Here is a 21,940-nt window from a genome sequence, read left to right as displayed (position 1 = left end):
TGGCCTCTTGTTCGCGGCTTCGGCTTATCGATCGCAGGATTATGAAAGTGTTGGATATCTACTTGTCTGAGCACAAATTTACTGAAAGATATAATTCGGGTTACACATCAGCCATAATTACCATAATTACCATACTAAAAGTAACTTTCTTGTGTGACCTCGAGCTCTTCAACGTACTAGTACGGAGTAACGGTAGAGCAATGAGCATTACCTTTTCATGTGATTAGCTGCCGATCTGGTGTTTATTAGTCGTAGTCGGAATAGGAGCTCGGGCTGCTCGGCTTGGCATCTCAGGGGAGGGAGGGGAAGCCTGTTGAAGCACTTGTATTGCAAAATAATTAATATCTTCTCTGGCTTGAGGAGGAATGAAACATTATCTGTAGTCTATATATATTTTCACGTCAACACTTGATAAGAACAGAATAGCAAGTTTGCAATACCCGGGGATCAAGCAATACAATTACAGTAGCCCATTGGTGTCAGATACGATATGTACCCCGGAATCAGGCCCTGGCCTAGACCTGATCAGCCCCACCAAGTGAAACGGAAACAACTTGTACAGTTTTCGCTGCAGCGCAGCTCCAGCTCCCGCATCTTCCACGCGTGCCGAGATCATGCAGTGGAATAGCATGGCAATGTGTAAACTGCACCCCGAGTCAGCACCCAAATGCCAACGCCTATACCCCCCACCCACATACATACTTAACTCTAGGACTACCCGTACAGCCTTATCATCCCATCTAGGCTTCCGCATGCTCACCCTAAGCCTCCCCACCTGTGGAACCGATACTCCGTAAATCTCACGCCCAGCCCTTCAAATGCGCCGGGCCCCAGATCGCAAGGAAAATGAATGGGCTTGCGATAGCTGAACGTGGCCTGGGTGGACGCAATAACCAATACACGACGACATGAGCTCGCCCTCGCCATCCAGTGGCATGTCGCCTGTGCCTACGAATACGCAAAAGCAGATCCGCTTCGTCAATAATGGGGGGCAGCCACCCGCAAAGAGAAGGAGGATTAACGCAGCGTATGTATAAGAGATGCATTTCTTTCATGAAGTTTCTAGGGTATATGTATCAATATTTCGAAAGATACCTAGTATTTCCCTTCCGTACTATGCTTCAATTCGGATTACCGATTCTGTATTTACCTACTGCATCTCTGCTGCAAAGCATTGATCGCCCGCCTATTAATTAAGACTGCATACATTAGCATTTGACTGACTGATTGTTTCTTTCTTATTGGTAGGTGTCGGACGTGTCGAAAACGCAAGACGAGATGCGATGGCAAGCGACCGCTATGTTCGACATGTATAGAGAATGGGCATGAGTGCTTGGGATACGCTGATGGGGTTGAGATCATAACGGGCAAGAGGGAGCGTAAGGACTCAGTTCTGGGCTTGGGCATGGGGCGGAGCGGTGATGTGGATGAAGAAGAAAAGGAGGATGATATAAAGTTTCGTGGCAATGGGAAACTTGACAAACAGGAAAATACTGTCCATGGGAGTCCTGAGGTTTACAGGACGAATCCACAATCGCGGCCATATCTGGAGAGTGATTCGAAACCACCTTTGACACGTCGAGATACTGGATCTTTGAAGGAAATCGATGGGGCTATTTATGATGACGAGTCAAGTCCACTGGGTATGTTGGTTAGAAAAGTAGAACCATTCTTTTACTAACACAGCAGATAACAGAAAGCCAGCGAGTACCATATTTTAGGTACTTTGGACCGACCGCTATTGTTCCTGGATTCAAACAGATGGTGGTTTCAGTCCGGGAGCACCGTCGTAGCACCGGTACAAATTCAGCTGTAGCCAGTATGTTCATCCATATCTGGAAATGTTCAGAATCTAACCTAGAATAGTGTCCCCGGGATCAGGCGGCTCTGTTTATGGGACGCCTTCTCATGCATCGGACTCGAAGTCTGCGGTTGACATGCCAATATACAATCAAGAAGACTCATTGCCTGTTCATAGATTGATTATTCACCTTGTGGAAACCTTCTTTGCTCATATGGGTTCTAATTATCCCTTCTTACGCCAGAAGTCTTTTATACACAGAGTCGAAGAACGATCAGCTGAGCCCATTCTTGTAGATGCGGTCTGCGCGTTGGCAGCACGTTTCTCGGAACACCCGTTGCTCTCTGCTTCTTACGATTCCTCCTATCCGAAGTCGGATTATGGGCATGTATTTGCTAGGCGAGCCAAGGCTGCGGTGGTAGACACATTCCCATGCCCATCGATCGCAGCGGTTCAAGCATGCCTACTGCTTGCCTATGAGGGGTTTGGTTCCAACCAAGATAGTGCTCTGTGGATGTACCTAGGATGTGCGATCCGCATGGCTGTGGACCTTGGTTTGCAGAAGCTTGATGGCGTCAAACACCAAGGCGAAAAAGATCCCGCGGCTCAAAGAGTAAGTACAGACAGTATCAGATCTGATCCTCCGGCAGCTATCAGTACCCAGGACAAAAAACTGGTGGAAAAAGAACGCGTCGACACTCTTTGGGCTGTATTCATGCTGGACAGAGTTATCTCGTCCGGCACGGGCAGACCAGTTACTTTGAGAGGCAAGGACTTTGAGCTTACCTTTCCTGCTTTAGATAGTTTTGAATCTGGTTGGCCCAATCCTTTCCCACCGTTGATACAGATAATACACCTATATGGGCGAGTATCCGACTTGTTGAACAACATCAGGGACGTCAAAGATGTGACCCCGAAGAAGATTGATGGTCTTACTGCAATGGAGAAAGACCTGACACTTTTCTACCAAAAGCTTGACACGAGATTAATTTTCAACGCGGCCAACTTCCAGCACTACGTCAAAATTGGGGAAGGGACGAATTTTATTCTTGTGAGTCAAGCGTTAAAGCTTTTCAATGGTAGTACTAACAATTTCCAGGTACATTTTTGGTTCCATACATTGATTATGTTGGTCCATCAGCCTACATTAATGCACTCATTCAAGGGGCAGATCCGGAATTTGCTCCCAAATAGCCGCGAACTCAGCATGTCATCAGCTAAAACCATTGCTGATATCCTTTCATTTGCTGAATTGATTGACCCGAGAAGTTTCATCGGCAACCCTTTTACTAGTCAGCCTATGTATATTGCCGCATGTGCTTTCTTGATGGAGACGGCTGCACATACTTCACAGCCTTCGTCACGCGATGCCACCCCTCCAGAACCAACTTCGAAGGGGGCACAATCAAAAACCGGCAACAGAGTAAAAGATCTTCAAAAGCACTCGCTACTCGCCTCTGCTGCCAACCAAAACTATCAACGTTGTTATAAAGCCTTGCAGCAGCTAGAATCCTATTGGTCTGGAGCCAGATATATTTTAGTGGCTCTCGACCAAAAAGCGAAAGGCATATGGGATCCTGAAACCTACACTGAACAGGAATATGAAAGTACAAAATCAAAGCAGGATATGATACCGAATTGGAGACGGAAGTTGTCGTTGTCAGCACCGTCTCCTGGGCGACTTGGAGATCTCCTTTCTCCAATATTAGAAACGGCCCCTGGTTCCCCACAAATTGACCACTCACAAGCCATTGGCTGGTCTTTAACAGGAACAACCAACTCACCAAGTTCGAATCTGACTTTCATGTACCAAAACAGAGATGGCGAACAAGTACAGCAACTTCCCCCACCTACAGCAGCTGGGAATATGATATATGACCCGATCCGCTCGAGCCTACCAGAATCAACTGCAGGTTCCACATCTGCAGTTACCTATCCTCCAAATCCAAGGATTCCTCTTTACGTTTCACAGCTGCATCAACGAAAATATCAGCCAATGGCGCCGCCCGCTTCAAAATATTCGCAAAGTTCACCCGATCAAGTATCAAAGTCCGACGCCCAGATGCTTCTGGAATTGCAGAATTCCCCCATGGCTCAGACGCCGGGATCTCACCACTCATTTGATGGTATTCCGTCGCCGAACAACTCTCGATCAGATACTAGGGCCGGAACATATGGTTATCCGTACAACATGTTCCCAGGTCCAAATAGCTATTTGGGCCTTGGAGGTGCTGGCGATATGATGATGATGCAGAGTCAAGATATCGACATGTCAACCATGGGAGGCGACATGATGCCGTGGCTTGAATACCTTCCTCAAGACGTGCTCAACTATTTTGATGGTGGCGGCCGCAATGCTCCTATTCCTGGAGACGGATCTATGAATGGGAATGTAAAATTTGGTTGATATGTTTATAGAGCTGGGCGATTTAGGTACTATATTATTGCTGTTACATAGCGGGATTTTCGGGCTTTTATGGGAGTGGAGTTGGAAATTAAAAAGGATGGGAGAATAAGGTTTGATGATTAAATGTGTACAGTGCTGTCATTTTACATATGTATATATACTAAGATGATAAGAGCGAGAGATCGTTAAAACCACAGGGGGTGGAAATGAGACTCATCACGTGTAATTTTCTAGATATGTCACGAAATTTCTCGCAAGTCACAGACAGCGACAGCGACCCCGCTCAAATGTGATGATACTACATACAAAGTACGTCATCTATTTCTTACTCTTTTGCCTTTCAACATGGCTGTCGTCGACATATGCTTGGCCGTGCGGTCAGATCGCGCTTTGAGAAAGGAGCCGAGGCACAAAAGAGCAGGACGTGTCAATTGATCTTTCTTCAACCCCCCTTTCTTGCTGCTCCCTGGACTCAACTCAACTACAGCAAAGGTTCCTGCGTAAGGTATCACCAACACACGCTTCCCTCTGTGGTCATGGCATATGATGCTCCCAAGCAATATTCTCCAACACTATCAGTCTTCAAACGCCTGCAGCTCGCAATCAAGCTACATTGGTACAAATTCATCACCTCAGTTTTTATCAAAGTTCTACATTTGCCTGGTATACGGGATAATTCGACACTTCCTACTTTCACAAAAGTTTACCCCTGCCAACCAACTCTGACAAACCGTGTGTTCGTCCCGAAATCGTGGAAAAGTGGAGATGCGCTCCTTCCTCTTTACATTGATATCCACGGTGGTGGATTCGCACTTATGAGCCCAACTTCAGATGACAAGTTCTGTTCCTATTTCTCCAATACCAACAAGATTCTCGTCATCAGCTTGGATTATCCCAAAAGCCCTCAGTACCAATTCCCGGTTCCGGTTGAGGCAGTGGTAGATCTCGTCAACGCGGTTCTGCAAGATGAAGCTCTGCCTTTCGATAAGAACAAAGTCGCCATTGGAGGCTTCAGCGCTGGAGCCAATCTCACACTTGCCGTGAGCCAACATGAGAGTCTCCAAGGCAAGATCAAAGGTGCTGTTCCTTATTACCCGCCCGTGGATTTCACAACGCCGATTGCAATCAGTATGGCATCGAGGCCTGAAGATGCTGGACCGGACATGATCGAAGCAGGCGCTCCTATGTTTAATTTCGGATACATTCCACCGGGGCAAGACCTAAGGGATCCGTTGCTCAGTGTTGCCTATGCGCCACGAGAGAGACTGCCTCCTAAGCTCTACATCATCGGATGTGCACATGATCTTTTGTGCAGAGACGCGGAGATCATGGCTAAGAAGTTCGCAAATGTTGAGGACACCGCCGATACTACTTGGGAGAAGAATTGTGTGAAGTGGGAGAAGATTCTCGGCGAAATTCATGGTATGATCAGACAGGTACTCTTACTATAGACCTGGGGAATGGCTAATCGTAATACTTAGCATTCGATGTCTACCCGTCCTTTGGAGCCGTCAAGATTAGACGGGATAAGAGGAGGTTGGAAATGCATGAGAGTGTCGCTGAATGGCTGTTCCGTGAGGTGTATTCTTGACTATGTCTGGAATGAGAGCGCGATGGCTACAACACAAGTGATAGGAGGGTCTCAAGAATACCAGAATTTAGAAAATGCCCCTTTACCTGTTAAGACGTTGACGCCGTCGTGACCGATACTGCTGTACGAAGAGACTTGTAAGTCCAACCACCTACTATTCATAGCTGATCTTTGGAATTCTAATCAACTTGAAAATCTTAGGCGCCTATTTTCTCACGGATTCCAATTCCAGTGGTGTGTTACAGGATTATACATGGCTAGCGGATGGGCGCACGTGAAGATTTGAAATCCATGGTGTTCTGGGCTTGATTTATACCTAAGATGCGAAGTATCTTCAAGAAATCATGGCAGGAATTCGTCGCGGGGACACCTAGAGGCAATTTCTATACACGTGGCGTTCTTAACCCTTGTTGAAAAGATCAGTATCAATACTTGGGATCAATGCCAACGGTACCAAGATAACGAGCTGCCAGGAGTCCAATTAAGGTTTCAGTCGTATTTCTAAATTTGGTTTTTTCTTCTTCTTCTTCTTCTTCATTATGGTCTGGGCTTCGCGATTTAGATCGTTTCAAAGCTCTAGCGATCTTAGACCTCGAAAAGCCAAAATGCCTGCCATGCCAAGATTTAGCAGGTATCACGCTTGAATACCAAGATGTCTGCAGATACACCTCAAACAGCATCGCGACTTCGGCTGAGCAGCCAAGATATCCATCCAAGTACTTCACAATGGCTTGAATGAAAGAAAACCGTGCTGAGGCTCAAAGTTGATCCTCGCCACTTCCGTTTTGGGCGTATCACTTGGCGTTTGATAAAGCATTGGCATTTCTTCGACAAGCGAAACCCTTTTCGCTTGGTCGCTCGGATGAGAGCTCTCGCTCGTTCCCGAAGAGATCGTTGCGGGCAGATGTTGGGGTTTGGCTAGATAGTGCATTAGTATTGAGGGATCTGGGGGTAAGGCCCCTTGCTTGTCTGTCTAGCTACTACTCCATAGACTTGTATAAAAGTCTTGCCTGCCACCAAGTCTCTTGTCCGTCTAGCTGTGCTCACTTCTTTCACTTCAACCCCTTTCGTTTTTCAGAAGCTCGACGCCTCTTTTTAACTTTCTAATCTATAATCTCCTCCAAGCTAAAACTCATCCTTTCCAAACCATATCCAAGAATCACCACCATGCATTCCCAACTCGCCCTCGCGCTCTTCTCCCTCCTGGCCGCTCACACGATCGTCGCCCTCCCTCTCAACATCAACCTCGGCGCATACTCGCCCGCCCTGGTAGTCGGAGATGGCGAAATATCATTCGGCGGCAAGCAAGACGTGACCAACCTGATGAACGCCCTGGAAGGCGCCGCCGTCTCCGGCGCAACAGCCAACGGCGTTGCTGCACCCATCGTCACAACACCAACACCGCCTCCAGTAGCAGCAGCAGCCCAGGTCCAACCAGCGACTCAAGCAGAAGTGTCACCGGTCACGTCTGAAGCTGCACAGATTGCCTCGCTGCAAGGCATGGGTAAGGAAATTTCGCCGCGTGTGGTTTCCTTGGAGAATGTGGAGGTGCAGAAGAGAGATATCAATGGCTTTAACGCAGCGTTGAAATATGCTACGGGAGCTCTTACAACGAGCCCGAAAGTCCAGCTGGGGACTGGTGCAGAGGGGTCTGGCGTTGGGATTTTGCAAGATGCTGGGGGTGTTCGTCCAGCTACTGCTGCCGCGAAGAGAGATGAGAGCAGTGGGGGTGGAAGTGTAGTGGTTCCTAAGATGAGAACTACGGTTACTACTATGTTTGTTCGGGGTGGTGCTGGTCTTGCTCCTGCTGGTATGTTTCTTTCTCTTTCCCATCCCATCACAGAAACTGTTTCTTTTTCTCCTTTCGAAGATATGTAGAAAGACAGCTAATGAGAAGTTATATAGTCAAGGAGAGGAATCTCGAAGAAGCACCAGGAGCTAAGCGTGCACCAAGCCCGGGTATCGATGGCGTTAACTTGAATGTGGCGGATGGACAAGTCGCTGAGCTGACATTTGTGGAAACGAGAGAGCCGAGGGGTGGGGACGAGGAATAGAATGGAGATAATGTAAAGTTAGAAGGAGGCCTTTAGTATCTGAGATTTTCGGGGTTATTGGTTCAAAGTTATACTCGGAGGGCTCTTATTTCCGGTTAGGGCGCAGTTGGGCATGTATTCTTTTTGCTTTCTTTCTTTACGTTTTGGGAAGCGCTTCTAGAGAGTATCAGAAGATAAATAGAAAGATTCGAATTGAGTAGGTTTCGCTCTTCTGTCGTTTGATATCCTGCTCTTCTCCCTTTTCTATTTTGCTGTTTCGATTTCGATTCCGACTCGATGCCATGATGGGAAGGAACCAGGGCTGGGTATTTGTTTTCCTTGGCGATACGAAATACTACTTACTGTAGACAAGTTCCATACATCTGCTTCTACGGTACTTGACGATGTCTGAAATGTGGTCTGTGCAAAACATGTACTGTAACTGCCCAGAAAAATCCTCGAACGCTTGAATGCCAAGGTAGGATGGGTGGATGCATGCATCATGCAAACAAAGCGATCAGATCCATCGCCGGTACTGTAGTTTTCCTTGCGAAGATCCATTGGTAGATCCAAACCTTGTGGGGGCGTGGGTTTTTCATTGGAGGACGTGCTTGCTTGATACTCGTACAGTATCGACAGTTGATTCGCCATATGCATCGAAACCACATTGTAATTCCCGGACTCGTTGAGGATTCTGGTTTGGAGAAGTGGATGCGAGACTTGATCCGAAGCGCGAGGGGTTTATATACTAGCCTATCCTTATCATCGAAGTCGAGCATGTGTGTACTGTACCTGCAATTCATAACTGTTAGGTGCGTGTGTTTCTTGTGTGGTAGTTGTGGGGTTGTGGTTGTGGTTGTCGTTGTGTATCTAGAAACCCCGCGGGACTGTGGGGGAGGCTGGTTGTGTTGCATCGCCGTTTATTGTGTATGGTGATACGGCTTGCGAATGGCTGTGTAGTACTGACTGAGCATTCAGGAGGGGCAAAGAGAGACAAAACTAGATGACGTCATGAGAACCCTACAGTATCGAGCAGATGAGAATTTAGGGAGTATTAAAATCTTTAAATGTGAGGTTTACCAGTAACAGTACACGATAGATAATTTACGTGAGTTCTGAGGTTTTGTTCACAATAAGGTACTGTAGCCCCATTTAAATCATGGCATCCCTGCTTTCCTTTTTAAGTACTCCAACTTCACCCCCTTATTTCCGACTTATCGTTTACAACCCACCACAACCTTCAACCACATTTTTAGGGCATTCATCTGTACCTAAGTATCGCAAAGTTATACAATGACATTACATTTCACTTCAACAGCGGCGAAAGCCGACTGATAAAGCTAATACCAAGCCGATGACTTGGGCACGAGAGGGATGGACGCGGTTCCGGAAGCAGAAGGTACCTAGGCAGTCTGCTCTTGGCGATGGCCAACATCTTCCACTCAGGTTTCTGGAAGATCGGCATAAATGCACCTGTTAAGCAGCTCCCAGCAGCTCATCATGTGCAACATCGAATTGGATGCCGTACATTCGGAGGATCGGGGCGTACCTGACTTTTAGGGGTGTCCACTATCAAATCCGTGCCCGCCATTCGACTGTCGATCAGGGTCTGGGAGGTCACGTCTGGTCGCTAGCCATTACTCTATTTCTCAACGAGCCTATGAGGGTGTAAATAGCGTTGGAGTACAGGCACGAACTAATTCACCTTCTTCAACGGGTTCCCCTCCCGCGGCTTTTGAATAAACCTCAAGGAGATTTTGCCTTGCACTAGTTCCTTTATCTCCATACCACAGATCATCTTGAATCTACAAAAATGCCATGCCCTTCCTCTAAAGATACTTTCCTTGAGTGACAAGTATTGTATCTGCTTCTATCATTTATCATGGCTATTTTCACCCCAAGAGTTGTGTTGGCTTCTCTTCTCGCCTTGCCAGTAGCATTAGGCCTTGGAACCCCCAAGACGTGCTCAAATCCCACATTGAGCTGTTCGACCAGCACTTCCACTGATCTCTGCTGTGTCAACTCTCCCGGGGGACAATTGCTTCAGACACAGTTTTGGGATACAAGCCCCTCTACGGGTAAGTGCTGAAAGAAAACTTTCATAATGTCTATTGCTGAAGAGTATTTCAGGCCCGTCAAACCACTGGACAATTCACGGTCTATGGCCTGACCATTGTGATGGAACATATGATTCCAACTGCGATACGGCCCGCGCATACACAAACATCTCCGACATTCTGAAATCCTTTGATAAAACAGACCTCTTGGACTACATGAACACATACTGGCTTGATGAAGATGGAGACAACGAGAGCTTCTGGGAACACGAGTGGGGCAAGCATGGTACTTGTATCAGTACTTTGGATCCAGATTGCTACACTGATTACACTCCAACCCAAGAGGTTCCTGATTTCTTCCAGAAGACGGTTGATCTATTCAAGACGTTGGATAGTTACACGGTAGCAGCTCTGTCTTTTTGTACACGAAAATACTAACGGTTTCCAAGGCACTAGCAAATGCGGGTATTACGCCCTCGAGCACAAAGACTTACACATCAGCCGCAATCTTAGCAGCGCTGAAAGCCTCATTTGGCTACGAGGTCATTATTCAGTGTTCTTCGGGCGCGCTGGATGAAATCTGGTACTCTTACGATGTTAGGGGTTCTATTCAGACTGGGACCTTTGTTCCGACCGATCCTGACGGCTCCAAGTCTGACTGCGCAACCTCAGGAGTAAAGTATCTCCCAAAATCTGGGGGTGGCACAGGCACTACTACCACAGCTACTACGACTTCACCTACATCCACCCCAACTGGAACTCCAGGAACATTCTCTGGCACTGGATATCTGAATGCTATCACTGGGGGAAGTCAGACAGGATGCCTCATCAGTGCTGGGACCTGGTATACGTCTGGAACATGTGCTACTTATACTGCAGCTGCATCCGGTAAGCTTTACTGAAAAAGATTGTTATATGATCATTGACTTATCACTCCATATCTAGGCTCTGGGTTCACCCTTAAGTCTTCGAAAGGACCCTGCGGTATTTCGAGCTCATCCTTTACTTGTGCATCTGGTAACACTGCGACTGTTTTCACTGTAAGTTTTGCAGCAATAATATATGCTGGAAGTGTTACTAATATCTTTCGATACAGGCTGTTGGTGGTTTACTTTCGTACAATGGAGACACGACCTTTTACGCAGCGGCAGTGCCCAGTGGGTCGACCCAGGAGGCTATCAGCACGAGTTCACAGAGCATCAGCGTCAGCTTCCAATGGCAAAGTCTATGAGTGGGGTAACTTTACGGCTGATAATTATGTCTATAATAATAATTCATGTCAAATATCTCGTCCATCATCTCTTCCAAAGAGCAAGCCTAAGCACGTGATGAGACCTGGAAAGTTCTATTCTATAATACCTGACAAAAACAAAAATCATATCCTAAAAATGATATCTTCTAATTAAATGTTAACCCGCAAGACGAGTTATAATCCTCATTGAGGTTCAGAAGCCAAGTTTCACTCCCTCCATCCATAATCACGTGACATTTATTTGGTTTATTTGTTCCGGGAGTCATCCTACCGCGTCTTGACACTTCTATTTGACGGACTTCTCAATTCTTCTAGGCTGGGCAATGACAACAGTCACAATCAGCAGTAGTCATGTCCCGCAAGTCTTCAAGCCGCTGTAGTCATGAGAACCTCACTTTCACGTCCTCGAGCAACGCAGTCGTTGCAGGCTATAAAAGGCAAACACTCCTACAACGCACAGCTGCAGCAAGCACACAGGTAATAAAGGCAAACTCGTCATCTGCAAAAGAAGCAAAGCCTTCAACATTCCCAGCGCCGCTCGTCCTCCCAGAAGACGAATTATCATGGGACCCCACGGACCCACCGCAAAGTCTACGGTCATGGAGTGGGGAACAGCACAGGAATAAAATCACACCTGAACGCAGGACAGTCTATCTCGCTGCACCCCCAAGCTTCTCACCCGAAGTATCCTTTGCCCAAAAGTGGAGTCAACCCAAAGGTGCACGTGCGAGATCGAAATCTGGTGAGCAAGTGAAGGTAGAAGTCCAGGACGTCTTGGAGTATCTACAAGCGTTTTATCATGGACTTCCCGTCAAGCTTCTGCCTTCACCCAACCCGATCTTCACCAACGACGTCGACGACATGGAGGTTGACCTTCCCCCAAAAACAGCAAAAGGAAAACCGGAACGCCAAACTCTCTGGCTGAACACGCATACTCCGGTGGGCTGCGTTGGTATACGCAGTCGCCCCATGCCGAAAGGAGAATTTTCTCATCAGCTTAATCTAAACGACCTACTGGACGCGGCAATAGAGATTCTACCCAAGGATGCCTATGCGTTCCTAATGCTGGTCGAGCATGACATCTATGAAGACGAAGAAGATGATTTCGTCTGCGGGCGCGCATATGGCGGGTCTAGAATCGCGGTTATTTCAACAGCTAGGTACAACCCTGCTCTTGATATGAAGCAGAATATCGAGAGGGAGCATGGGTGGCCCGCGAGCCATTGTGAGAGGTATATCAAGTGGTGTGTTGATGGCCTAGAGGAGGTTGGGGGGGACAAGAAGAGGAAAAGAGAGGAAGGCGAGTCATCTGGTGAAAATGTCATGAGTCCAATGCAGGCAGCACTCGCAGCTCATAATTCCCTCCCGTCTCTCGCCCAGGGCAGACCTTCACCTGCGGCGCTTTCAGCACTATGGCTTGCGCGTGCCTGCCGCACTGCTGCTCACGAACTCGGCCATTGTTTCGGGATAGGCCACTGCGTGTACTATGCGTGCTCTATGCAGGGTACTGCTTCTATTATAGAAGATGCAAGGCAGCCTCTGTATTTGTGTCCTATCGACTTGGCCAAGGTTCTGAATGCGACTGGAGCCAATTTAAAGGAGCGGTACCAAGCACTCCTTGCATTTTGCGAGGGTAAGAATGAAGGGCAGGTATTTAAGGCTCACGGCGCGTGGATTAAGGCTAGACTCGATGAGATCATGAGGGAGGAGTCGAACTAGGGATTTTGTTGTAAGTTTGTGTATACCTGAATAAGGAGAAGAGGCGCTCAAGCCTAGTCATACGACGTCGAGAGAAAGCCATTCTCAAAGAGTCATCATTGACGACGTATACTTGAGATGTCGTAGGAGACGGTATGTATGCACGGGACGATGGAAATCTTGATTCTTTTTCTTTGCACTCCTTTTCTTATTATTTGATTTAGAAATACTTCTAGTTTATCCTTATGCAGTGAACGAAGTTTGAAATTTGGGGCTAGTTTAGGGGTTTCGGCGCGGACCAAGATGGGACTTCCCGCAGCTTCAGGGCCGAGCCGTTAGTTTGTAGATTACGATTTTGACAGGCCACTAGGGAATTTTCTAGCAGCGAGTCAAGAGAGGGTTCATTAATATGTTAAGTATCAGCTAGATCTAGGAGACCTTCTTTGGGACCCAATGAATTATAATCTAGCGTTTATAGACCTTCCACTCTGTTGGATGATATTATCGATCAAGGCCATAGCCTGATACAACCTCCTTTCTTGCAGCCTTGGTGCCACTACTTGGATCGACAGCTTGGTGTTGAGATATAACTTCCTATCAATTGTTCTCTCGTCCCCTTCTCCGGGTCAGTACTTCATGTAGCGCGTGAAATAAATGGGATATGAAGACGACGTACATAATTCTTGGTTTGCTTTATCCCAACTTCCTAATGATTGACTATCAACCATTTCATCGTACAAATCGACCTCCTTGAAGTCCCGTACTGGCAAAGTGCCAGCAGGATAATCTAGTAGCACAAAGGAACTTGTGTAGCTGACGCCGTTCCTAGTTTTAGAGTCAGTGATGCTTTGTGAAGAGAAACCTGGAGATCTGTGTCTCAAAACCTCCCATACAAGCAGAGAAAGATCTTAAAAATCGTGGAAGTCTCCGAATAAGGAAATGATATCCTTGAGGAATTGCATACCACTGGTCTATTGGGGGAACAGGATGAGGAGCAACTGGGCAAATAATTGCATCAACCGTCCGTCCCGTTTTCGGGTCTTTCCAGATTTTCAACATCTCCGTCTCAAGCTCAGTCTTCTTGGCATGAAACTCGACCAACTTGTCAAGCTGTATTGGCTCTTTCCGACGTAGTCTTGTACTAAGCCAGTTTGTCAAAGGCTCTCCAGTCTTCTCTAGAAGATCAAACATGAAGTTCCCACCATCGATTCCGAAGAAGCCGTTGGCGAGAGATTGACATTTCTTAAGAGCAGGGGCATTAATCTCGAGGACTTCAACACCTGATTTTCTAAGTGTTTGCACAGCTTCGTCTACTACCTTACTAACAGGAGGCAGAGGAGTTATCAATCCATCTGTGCGAATAACACCCAGTAATGGCTTTTCCCCTAAGCTTCCCTGTTCTTCCCAGGTCCCGTAAATAGCACCAGGGTCTGTTTCCCAGGGTTTGGAATTAGAGACTGCTTGTAAAAACAATTCGCAGTCTCTTATGCTGACAGTAATCGGACCCGCACTCGAAGCCAGGCCTACTTTGGCCGCTCCTGGTCTCGTACCACTTTCCTGTCCGGCGTTGGGAATTCGATATGCGCTTGGTTTGATGCCGTAAAGACCATTGCACATTGCTGGGATTCGGATACTACCACCAATATCAGTGCCTACACCAAGGAGGCTTCCCCTCATAGCTACTAAAGCTCCCTCGCCGCCTGAGCTGCCTCCTGCTGTGACCCTCCTGTCCCGGGGATTCAGCGTGCGGCCGAAAATATGGTTGTCAGAGTCGAGGGCCATCAATGTCTGCGGGATGTTTGTTTTGCAATACAAAACAGCCCCTTGTGCTAATAGAATATCTACGAGGGCTGAATTCTCTCTAGATGGTTTCTCTGCAAGACTCGCAATTCCAATAGATGCATCATATCCCTTGACCCTGAACATATCCTTCAACGAAACTGGTACGCCATGTAGCAGGCCGACTGTCTTTCCCGTCTTCTTGTATTCGCGATCTAGGTATTTTGCTCGCGCAATAGCATCGTCGAAGAAGATCTCGGTGAGACAGTTGCAGACCTGTTGGGCAATAGCAGCGCGTTTGCAGAAGGCAACGGCAACTTGTTCCGCGGTGAGGCTTCCGGAGCGGATTGCTTGTGCGAGGGAGGTGGCATCGTGAGTTTCAGTAATCTCGAGCTCTTTCGAGCTTAGAATTCCTGAAGTTCGTGGAATAGAGCGTACGTCAAGGGTGCTCGATGGAGGGAGGGAAGAGAGACGCCACTCTTTGGGAATTCGGGATTCACGCTCGGCCTGCTTGCGCCGTGCGATGGTTTTCCAGAGAGGTTCAGCCGACATTGATGAATATGAGAGGATAGAAAGACAGCGAGGGACAGACAATCTGCAAGGTACTAGAAAATAAGACATTTATAGTTGTGTTAGTGGCTGGGCTGGGCTGGGTACTGTATATGCTGGGGAAATGCGGGGAATGAAACGGCCGAGGTGTACAAAGTAACGACCGACTGCCGAGTTACAAATATACATCTCTACCTACACAACAACATAATGGTTCAGCCCAAGTGAATCATTTCCTTCGAAGTTGGGTTTACTTGTTGGTATTTAAGGGTCATCATCTTGATACAAGTAAAGGCTACGTCTTGACTAAGTTGAATAGTCAAACCTAAATATAAACACAAAAAGCTTAATTGGGGCAAGAACTAGCTACCTGTTCCTCAAGATATCTCAAACCTTAAGATATCAAAATGCATATTGTTAGCAAATATATTAATTTACTCGCAATTCGGTCAAGCGCTATTATGCAGGTGCATTGAATCTCTTTTGATATCTGGAAAGGCCTTTGAAGTTTACCAAATCTCTTCCCCAGGAGTGAAACACGTGGTTCAGATAGCCCTTTCTACTTACTCCGCACTCTTATGCTAGACTCAGGCATAGGAAATGAAGCAAATTGATGGATTGGTGAGAGGATTTTTGATCAAGAGGGTGGATGTTTATGCCTGGATCCATGCTAGTGAAGCTGATCCGGGGGGTGTTTGGGAAATTTGGGTTTGTGGAGGGGGGAAGGCTGAAGGTAGATTTGTATGACTTGATGGGAAAGGAGGTCTGTTTGTAAAGGGGAGAACGGAGAGAGCAGGAGGGAAGGTATGTGTTTAGATATACAGAGAGAGGCGTGAAGTAGGGTAATAAAGGGAAGAAGGAAGAACGGTTAGCCGGAGAGCAGGCGGAGAAGATGTTGAGTGAAGGAAGTAGTGCAATCACTTTTCTATATATCGAACGGAGCTCATTTTAAAAGTTCCATACTGTCATAAGAACCAGAATGGGTGAATATCTTATGGCAGGCAATGAATGCATAAACTACAACCGACATTCTACAAGTTTAAAAACACAAAAGTCCCGCTCCCTGGAAAAAATCCTCTAAGTAACAGATTTAAAACAATGAGTGACAAGACCGTGATAAAAAAAGACATAAAAATTCCATAAGACCGAGTTCTCAAGTATGGCAAAACAAATACCATACGCAAAGAAATTACCAAAAAAGAAAATGTGGAACAAGGATACCATAGAGCAAGCTCAATGATAAGTGTCTTTACAAAAACCTTGAACCCGTACAACAATTACACTTAGGTTGTGTTTTGGTTAAGTTTTATTCAATTATATATAGCCATATGGTTGTGAAAATAAGCCGGGGAATTTCCGAATTGAGTGTTTGTTCTCGCTTGTGGAAAGGGGGGAAAGATTACCCGACCGACTGTCCGGTCTTGATTGAGCAGGAGGAGCATTCGACATCATAGTCGGGTAATGGTTGCCTTGAGGAGACGTGGTGAACGAATAGCCCTGCCCTTGATTCTGGTTCTGTTCATCTTTCAAAATCAGCTGTCTGTATGTCTGCCTGCCTGAATATTGCTAGAGCCGTTTAACATGCAACAGTCAAGCATAATTCTATGATCTCTCACCCGAGATGGAATTCGTCATTTGATCACATTCATATTCACTCGTAGAATAAAATAAACAAAGGGCTTTGGTTCATGACTGCCATTTTGTAGGCTATGCTATGACAGTATAATGGTGAAGCCCGAAACCATCTCAATGGATAGCCAGCAAATAGCAAGCCATGCATACGAAATATAAAGCAAGCCAAATGATGCAATGCAATAATGTCATAATGTTGCCAAGTGTTCCCTGAAACACCTCCATGTCAAGACTTGTATACATACCAGTACTTATGTCCGAAAAAAAAAAAGCAATAAACCTCGCTATGCATATAGACGTTTGACCCAAACGCCGATTCCAATATCAAAATCCCGCCTATAATAAACGCCGCGTGATGCCACGCCGGGGTCCCCATCGAATCAATTATCATTAAGCGTGCAGTCATGGGTCCTCATCCTCCTCGACAATCCCGGAAGACCTGTGGTCGTCGAAACTGACTAATTTTCGTGAGCCGCGTTCGGAAGCGGGTATTCCATCTCGAGATGCACCGAAGTCGAGAACCTGGCAAAAATTAGCATGAAACACATCATCCCGGTGGGGAAACTTACCTCGACATATGTAAGATTGTCACGCTGAACAGCTGCTACACATCTTCGCTCATCGAATTTGACTTGCCAAACCCCAGTAAGATCAGTCAAGAGATCCTTGATACATTCGCCGGTCTTCATGTTCCACATCTTCAAGGTCCTATCCGACCCCGAGATCACCTTCTGGCCGTCATGCTGAAAGCAAGTAATTGCACCAGTGTGCGCAGTTAATGTACTCTTGCACTGGCCATTCTCAGGGTCCCATATTCTCAAAGTTGAGTCAGCAGCTGCTGAGACAAGACGCTCATCGCGTAAATCTAACAAACCAACAAGCGAGTTGTGGCCTTCCAAAGTGAACAAGCAAGCGCCTGTCTCGAGAGACCATATTTTTACAAAGTTATCCATCGAGCCGCTGATACAGCGATTGCGCTTGTGATCTAGAACAACACTGTACACCTTCATCGAATGCCCCCGCAATTGATGGATCGTCTCACCAGTTGAGATCTTCCAAACTCTAACTGTATTATCATAACTGCCGCTCACAAGTGTGTCTCGATGAGCTGCAATTGCACGCACCGAATGAGTATGGCCACTCAAAGTCCGGAGAAAATAGGGACAGTCGACATCGTTAGCCGGAGGCCCGGTTTGAATATAGCGCTTGGATCCCTGCTCAGGCAGCTTCCATACCCTAAGTTGAGAGTCCCGCGATCCAGTGATGATCAACGGTTTCTCCGGGACCATAATCGGCTTGCCTTTGGGGGTCTTTCCAGTCATTTCCGGCATTAGAATTTGGAGGCATCGAACGGTAGAGGTGTGGCCATGGAAGACTTGCGTACACAAGCCTTTCTCAATGTCCCAAACCCGAACAGACCGATCTGTGGATCCAGACACTAGAACATTCCCTTCGTATTGCAGAGCCCATACTCCTCCCTCATGACCCTCAAGTTTCTTTCTTAGCGCCCCTGTCTTGGTATCATAGACGTGTATGAGTGTGTCGTCGCTACCCGTGAGAATCTTGTCGTCGTCGAATTGAAGGCAGGTAATAACGTGCGCTGGGTGTGCTGGAAAAGCAAAATGATGAGGAGCTACATCGTTACTCATCCAATTACGTTGAAGCATGTAATGGCGACGATAAAGAGATTTGAATAGATGAAGCTTCCGCAAGCTAGCCAAACCAAGCTGGGGATCAGGTACAGCACGAGCAGCGGAACCCGCAGCACTCATCGGGCCTTCTGATTTGGAGAATACGGCAGTTTGTGAACCTCTTGATGACTGTGCCTTTTCAGCAGACCCTGTTGCTCTCCGCTTTGCTCGATCCGAGGCTGAACCACCTGCGACTCGCTTTCTTTTCGTCGTAGAACGAACCTTTCTCACAGGTTCTTCAACCTTTACACTAGCGGTGAAGCTTGCATCGCCGTCTGATGACACAGCAGGCTCAACACTTAGGTCCTGTTCCCAGCCGTCTGGGCCATGAGGATCTTGCCATCCCCAACCTTGATGAATTGCCTTCTCTAGTTCTCCGATCGGAATAGCAAAACCGTCGCGGTCAAAGAGTTCTTTCCAGCCCGTCTCGTTCGAATCAATAACATTTCTCCAATGCTTTGAGACCTGGGCGGCTTTACAAAGATCCTTATGATCCAAGAAGCCTAAGATTTGAAGGCTTAATTCCGCCGGTAATTGATCTAAAAAGTCACACTTCAGTGCGGGGCCAATAACGTCTGCTAGTGTGTGGAGAGTCTTCCTCGAGCAGCGACGCAAGAGCTGGTACATCATAAGTGTCTTCATATCATTTGGCATCGAGTCGAAGGTTTCAAGCATCGATTGACTGTCCATGAGTGAAGGTGCGCGAAACTGTCCGTCTTCTGATGATCCCCCATATTGATCTGGGAAACCCTCATCGTCTCCGAGAGTCTCTTGGCTATCATCTAGTTGTGTTGCGGGACTATCAGCAAAGACTCCATCTACGTCAGGAAGGTCAACACCAGGAAATTCGATTTGGTCGAGTTCCGCAGATGCAAATGTTGGCGATAGTCCCGGACTTGGTAAACTTGCGTTTTGAGCAGCCGCGGTATTGATAGGAGGTCGTTGCTCAGTAATATCAGCGAAATCTACACTCGTTGTTTCCAAAGGCTCGAGGTCTGATTCAGCGATAGGAGGTGTAGCGACCGCATTGGCAAATGATTCTTGATGTTGGTGGTTATCAGGTATATCACTGATTGCTTCAAAGGAGTCGTTCTGGCTGACTCCTGATTGTGGAGTATCTGAACGAAATGAGGTTGAGAAAGCTCGACTGCGGTCTATTACAGAGCTTTCTAGTTCGGACATGTCAGGAGTGGCAGGGAATGAGGCATGTTTCGTTATATGCATGCCTAATCCCTTATGTCTTGTCCGTGATTCTTCGGTCGTAGCAGAGTGGCCATTTTGGGATTGCAGATTGGTATTCTTAGGCTTTCGAAGCCTCTCAGTCGAAGAGCTTGGAGAATTCAGCCATACCTCTGGCCCTAATCTTGCGGATCTTCTCTCTCTAATGGAACCTAGCTTCTTACTCGGAGGTTCTGCACGGCGAAAGTTTCCACCGTTGAGCTCACTAATTTGGAGTTGGTAATCCCGCTTATTCTCTGGGGCGATTTGCTTGTTTTCGGGAAGATCTGGAGAGCGTGTCGAAGTATCGACACCAAAACCCTATAGATTAAGTAGTTAGACTTGTTCGAAAGATATTTTCTGTTTAGCAAAAGAAATGGTGTACTTACCTTGGGAGGGCTAGCTCGAAATTCATCCCCGAAGAAGCTCATACTCTGGCCGTCAACATTGTAAGAAATCCTCTTGAGCTCGTCCGGGGTTGGCTTTAGAGCTAATGGATATTCCTTTGCATCGAGCATGTCGAGGCCCTTCTGCCGGAAAAGTAGGGGAGGATAAGAGCGTTTGGTTGTAGTTGTCGTAGTGACTGTTTTCGTCTCGACACACTCCGCTAACTCTATCTGTAGTCTCGAGGTGCGACTCGACGGTGTATCATTATCTTCATCCCACTCCATCGCAACGGTTTGGCCGTGAGGGCGAGGCCGCAGAACTTCGGTGGTGTTTGTATGCATGGATTTTGGGGTCGAGGCAAAAGGACTCGGCGAAGCGTCTGAAGGGTATTTATGCGAGGACACTAAACTGCTGCTCTGAGTCGGCGCAGCACGTCTCTTAGAAACGGGACGTGCCGGGGGATCCATGATGTATAAGGTGCTGTTGCGAGGTCGTGCTTTGGAGGTGTGCGTCCGGGGTTATGTCGTCCTGCCCCTCTCTTTTGAATAGAACGCGTTCCTGACACGAGGATCTCCAACACAACGCGTGCAAAGCACAAAGCTTCTCTCGTCCACCGATATATTACAGGTATGCCAGTAACACCATAGCCAAACGACCGAGTTCGTTCAAAGACGGCGTAGGAGTGGGCGCGAGGGCAGCAGAATTCAACCGAGAACAGATGCGAAATGCCGGATTTCGAAAGGAGGTTGGGATGTACAGTACAGTACAGTACAGTATCGAGCCTTTTCTACAAAGTGCAGGAAGTCTCAAAGCAAAGGACTGGGGCGAAGAAGAGGAGAAGGCGGAGTGGAGTACTTGTAAAATAGAGGGACAAGAGGATTGACTGACGGTGAGTTGAGGGAACGAGTGTCGACCAAAAGTTGTCAGTCAGCACTTGGCACGCCGCTTCCGAGTTTAGCGGCAACCGCCAGGCAAATTCTTTACGACATCCCATCCCCTCTCGCCTCATATATTGGCTTACATTTTTACCTTGATTACGCTTGCTGTAATAAGAATACATTCGCCTGGAATCAGAAACGCCGAGAATATCGTACGTATACCAGTGGGATAGCAGGATATTTGTGAAAGGCACTTGGGGCTTATAAGAAGACCTAGGACGTCGCGGGATAGAGGCTATGGATGTATACCTATAGGTAGGTACTTTGGGTAGGTAATAAAAGGTATTCGAGAACTCCCGGAAAGTGGAGATAGATACAGTTCATGGTTAATGGTTTGAATATGGTACTGCTATAAGCCTTGGGTCAGATGCTTTGAAGAGGGAAGAGGAAAAGTGGCGCGTATGTTAAGATATCAACGTTTACTGCCTCTAAAATACGATATGCTGGAAAACATACCTGGTATGTAGAATATCTTCTTTTTGTAATCTTTGCCTGTCTGCGCTGAATTGATTGCTTGCCCGCCACTTATCTGCATTACCAGTGTTGCTTGTATGAGGTTTTACCAGGCGTGCATCATTGAGCAATGAAGCCTATATATTCCACGTCAAGTTGTATATATACTTTGGATAAGGTTACTCGGTAAGTCCTGCACTATAGTGAAGGCGGTATTTGCTGGCCCTGTTGGTTCTTTTCTTCCCATGAGGATCCGATATATTGAATTTGGCGATTCACTGGATTTCTAGGCATATTACGACCGTGGCCTGTTGTCATCTTGAACACCTTTGTTAATAAATTAGGTGTTCCGGCTGCGCCTGCTGTACTTGCTTCGCGGTCGAGGTCGTGCCTTCTTCTGCTGTTGATAATGATGTTTCCCTAAACGGCAGTCGCGCTACCTCGACAACCCCCC

The 21,940-nt window shown here is 47.0% G+C and overlaps 7 protein-coding genes across 7 annotated transcripts; 5 read left to right on the top strand and 2 right to left on the bottom strand.

Moving 5' to 3' along the window:
- Window positions 1-908: 908 nt before the first annotated feature.
- LHYA1_G005009 (putative transcriptional regulatory protein) lies at window positions 909-4,208 on the top strand (the record flags this gene model as incomplete). The annotated part of the gene is made up of 5 exons (XM_031149959.1): window positions 909-1,027; window positions 1,249-1,643; window positions 1,697-1,819; window positions 1,867-2,852; window positions 2,901-4,208. The coding sequence occupies 5 exons, from the start codon at window positions 909-911 to the stop codon at window positions 4,206-4,208; spliced, it is 2,931 nt and encodes a 976-aa protein (XP_031004759.1).
- Window positions 4,209-4,744: 536 nt separating this feature from the next.
- Window positions 4,745-5,799, top strand: est_1 (Esterase; the record flags this gene model as incomplete). Its single annotated transcript, XM_031149958.1, has 2 exons — window positions 4,745-5,630; window positions 5,690-5,799. 2 exons carry the CDS (start codon window positions 4,745-4,747, stop codon window positions 5,797-5,799), a joined length of 996 nt encoding a protein of 331 aa, XP_031004795.1.
- A 1,167-nt stretch (window positions 5,800-6,966) lies between these two features.
- On the top strand, window positions 6,967-7,853 carry LHYA1_G005007 (uncharacterized protein; the record flags this gene model as incomplete). Its single annotated transcript, XM_031149957.1, has 2 exons — window positions 6,967-7,609; window positions 7,705-7,853. The coding sequence occupies 2 exons, from the start codon at window positions 6,967-6,969 to the stop codon at window positions 7,851-7,853; spliced, it is 792 nt and encodes a 263-aa protein (XP_031004772.1).
- A 1,861-nt stretch (window positions 7,854-9,714) lies between these two features.
- rny1 (Ribonuclease T2-like) lies at window positions 9,715-11,120 on the top strand (the record flags this gene model as incomplete). Its single annotated transcript, XM_031149956.1, has 5 exons — window positions 9,715-9,910; window positions 9,963-10,291; window positions 10,339-10,777; window positions 10,835-10,929; window positions 10,986-11,120. 5 exons carry the CDS (start codon window positions 9,715-9,717, stop codon window positions 11,118-11,120), a joined length of 1,194 nt encoding a protein of 397 aa, XP_031004773.1.
- A 372-nt stretch (window positions 11,121-11,492) lies between these two features.
- On the top strand, window positions 11,493-12,860 carry AMZ2 (Archaemetzincin-2; the record flags this gene model as incomplete). Its single annotated transcript, XM_031149955.1, has 1 exon — window positions 11,493-12,860. One exon carries the CDS (start codon window positions 11,493-11,495, stop codon window positions 12,858-12,860), a length of 1,368 nt encoding a protein of 455 aa, XP_031004774.1.
- Window positions 12,861-13,340: 480 nt separating this feature from the next.
- LHYA1_G005004 (putative amidase) lies at window positions 13,341-15,170 on the bottom strand (the record flags this gene model as incomplete). The annotated part of the gene is made up of 2 exons (XM_031149954.1): window positions 13,341-13,433; window positions 13,860-15,170. 2 exons carry the CDS (start codon window positions 15,168-15,170, stop codon window positions 13,341-13,343), a joined length of 1,404 nt encoding a protein of 467 aa, XP_031004775.1.
- Window positions 15,171-17,201: 2,031 nt separating this feature from the next.
- On the bottom strand, window positions 17,202-20,562 carry CDC4 (Cell division control protein; the record flags this gene model as incomplete). Its single annotated transcript, XM_031149953.1, has 3 exons — window positions 17,202-17,321; window positions 17,369-20,029; window positions 20,098-20,562. 3 exons carry the CDS (start codon window positions 20,560-20,562, stop codon window positions 17,202-17,204), a joined length of 3,246 nt encoding a protein of 1,081 aa, XP_031004771.1.
- Between the last annotated feature and the right edge of the window lie 1,378 nt (window positions 20,563-21,940).

Source organism: Lachnellula hyalina (assembly GCF_007821495.1).
Source record: "Lachnellula hyalina strain CBS 185.66 chromosome Unknown contig00080, whole genome shotgun sequence".
NCBI lineage: Eukaryota > Fungi > Ascomycota > Leotiomycetes > Helotiales > Lachnaceae > Lachnellula > Lachnellula hyalina.
Note: the sequence above shows the minus strand (reverse complement) of the source record. Positions and strands in the feature narration are given on the sequence as shown.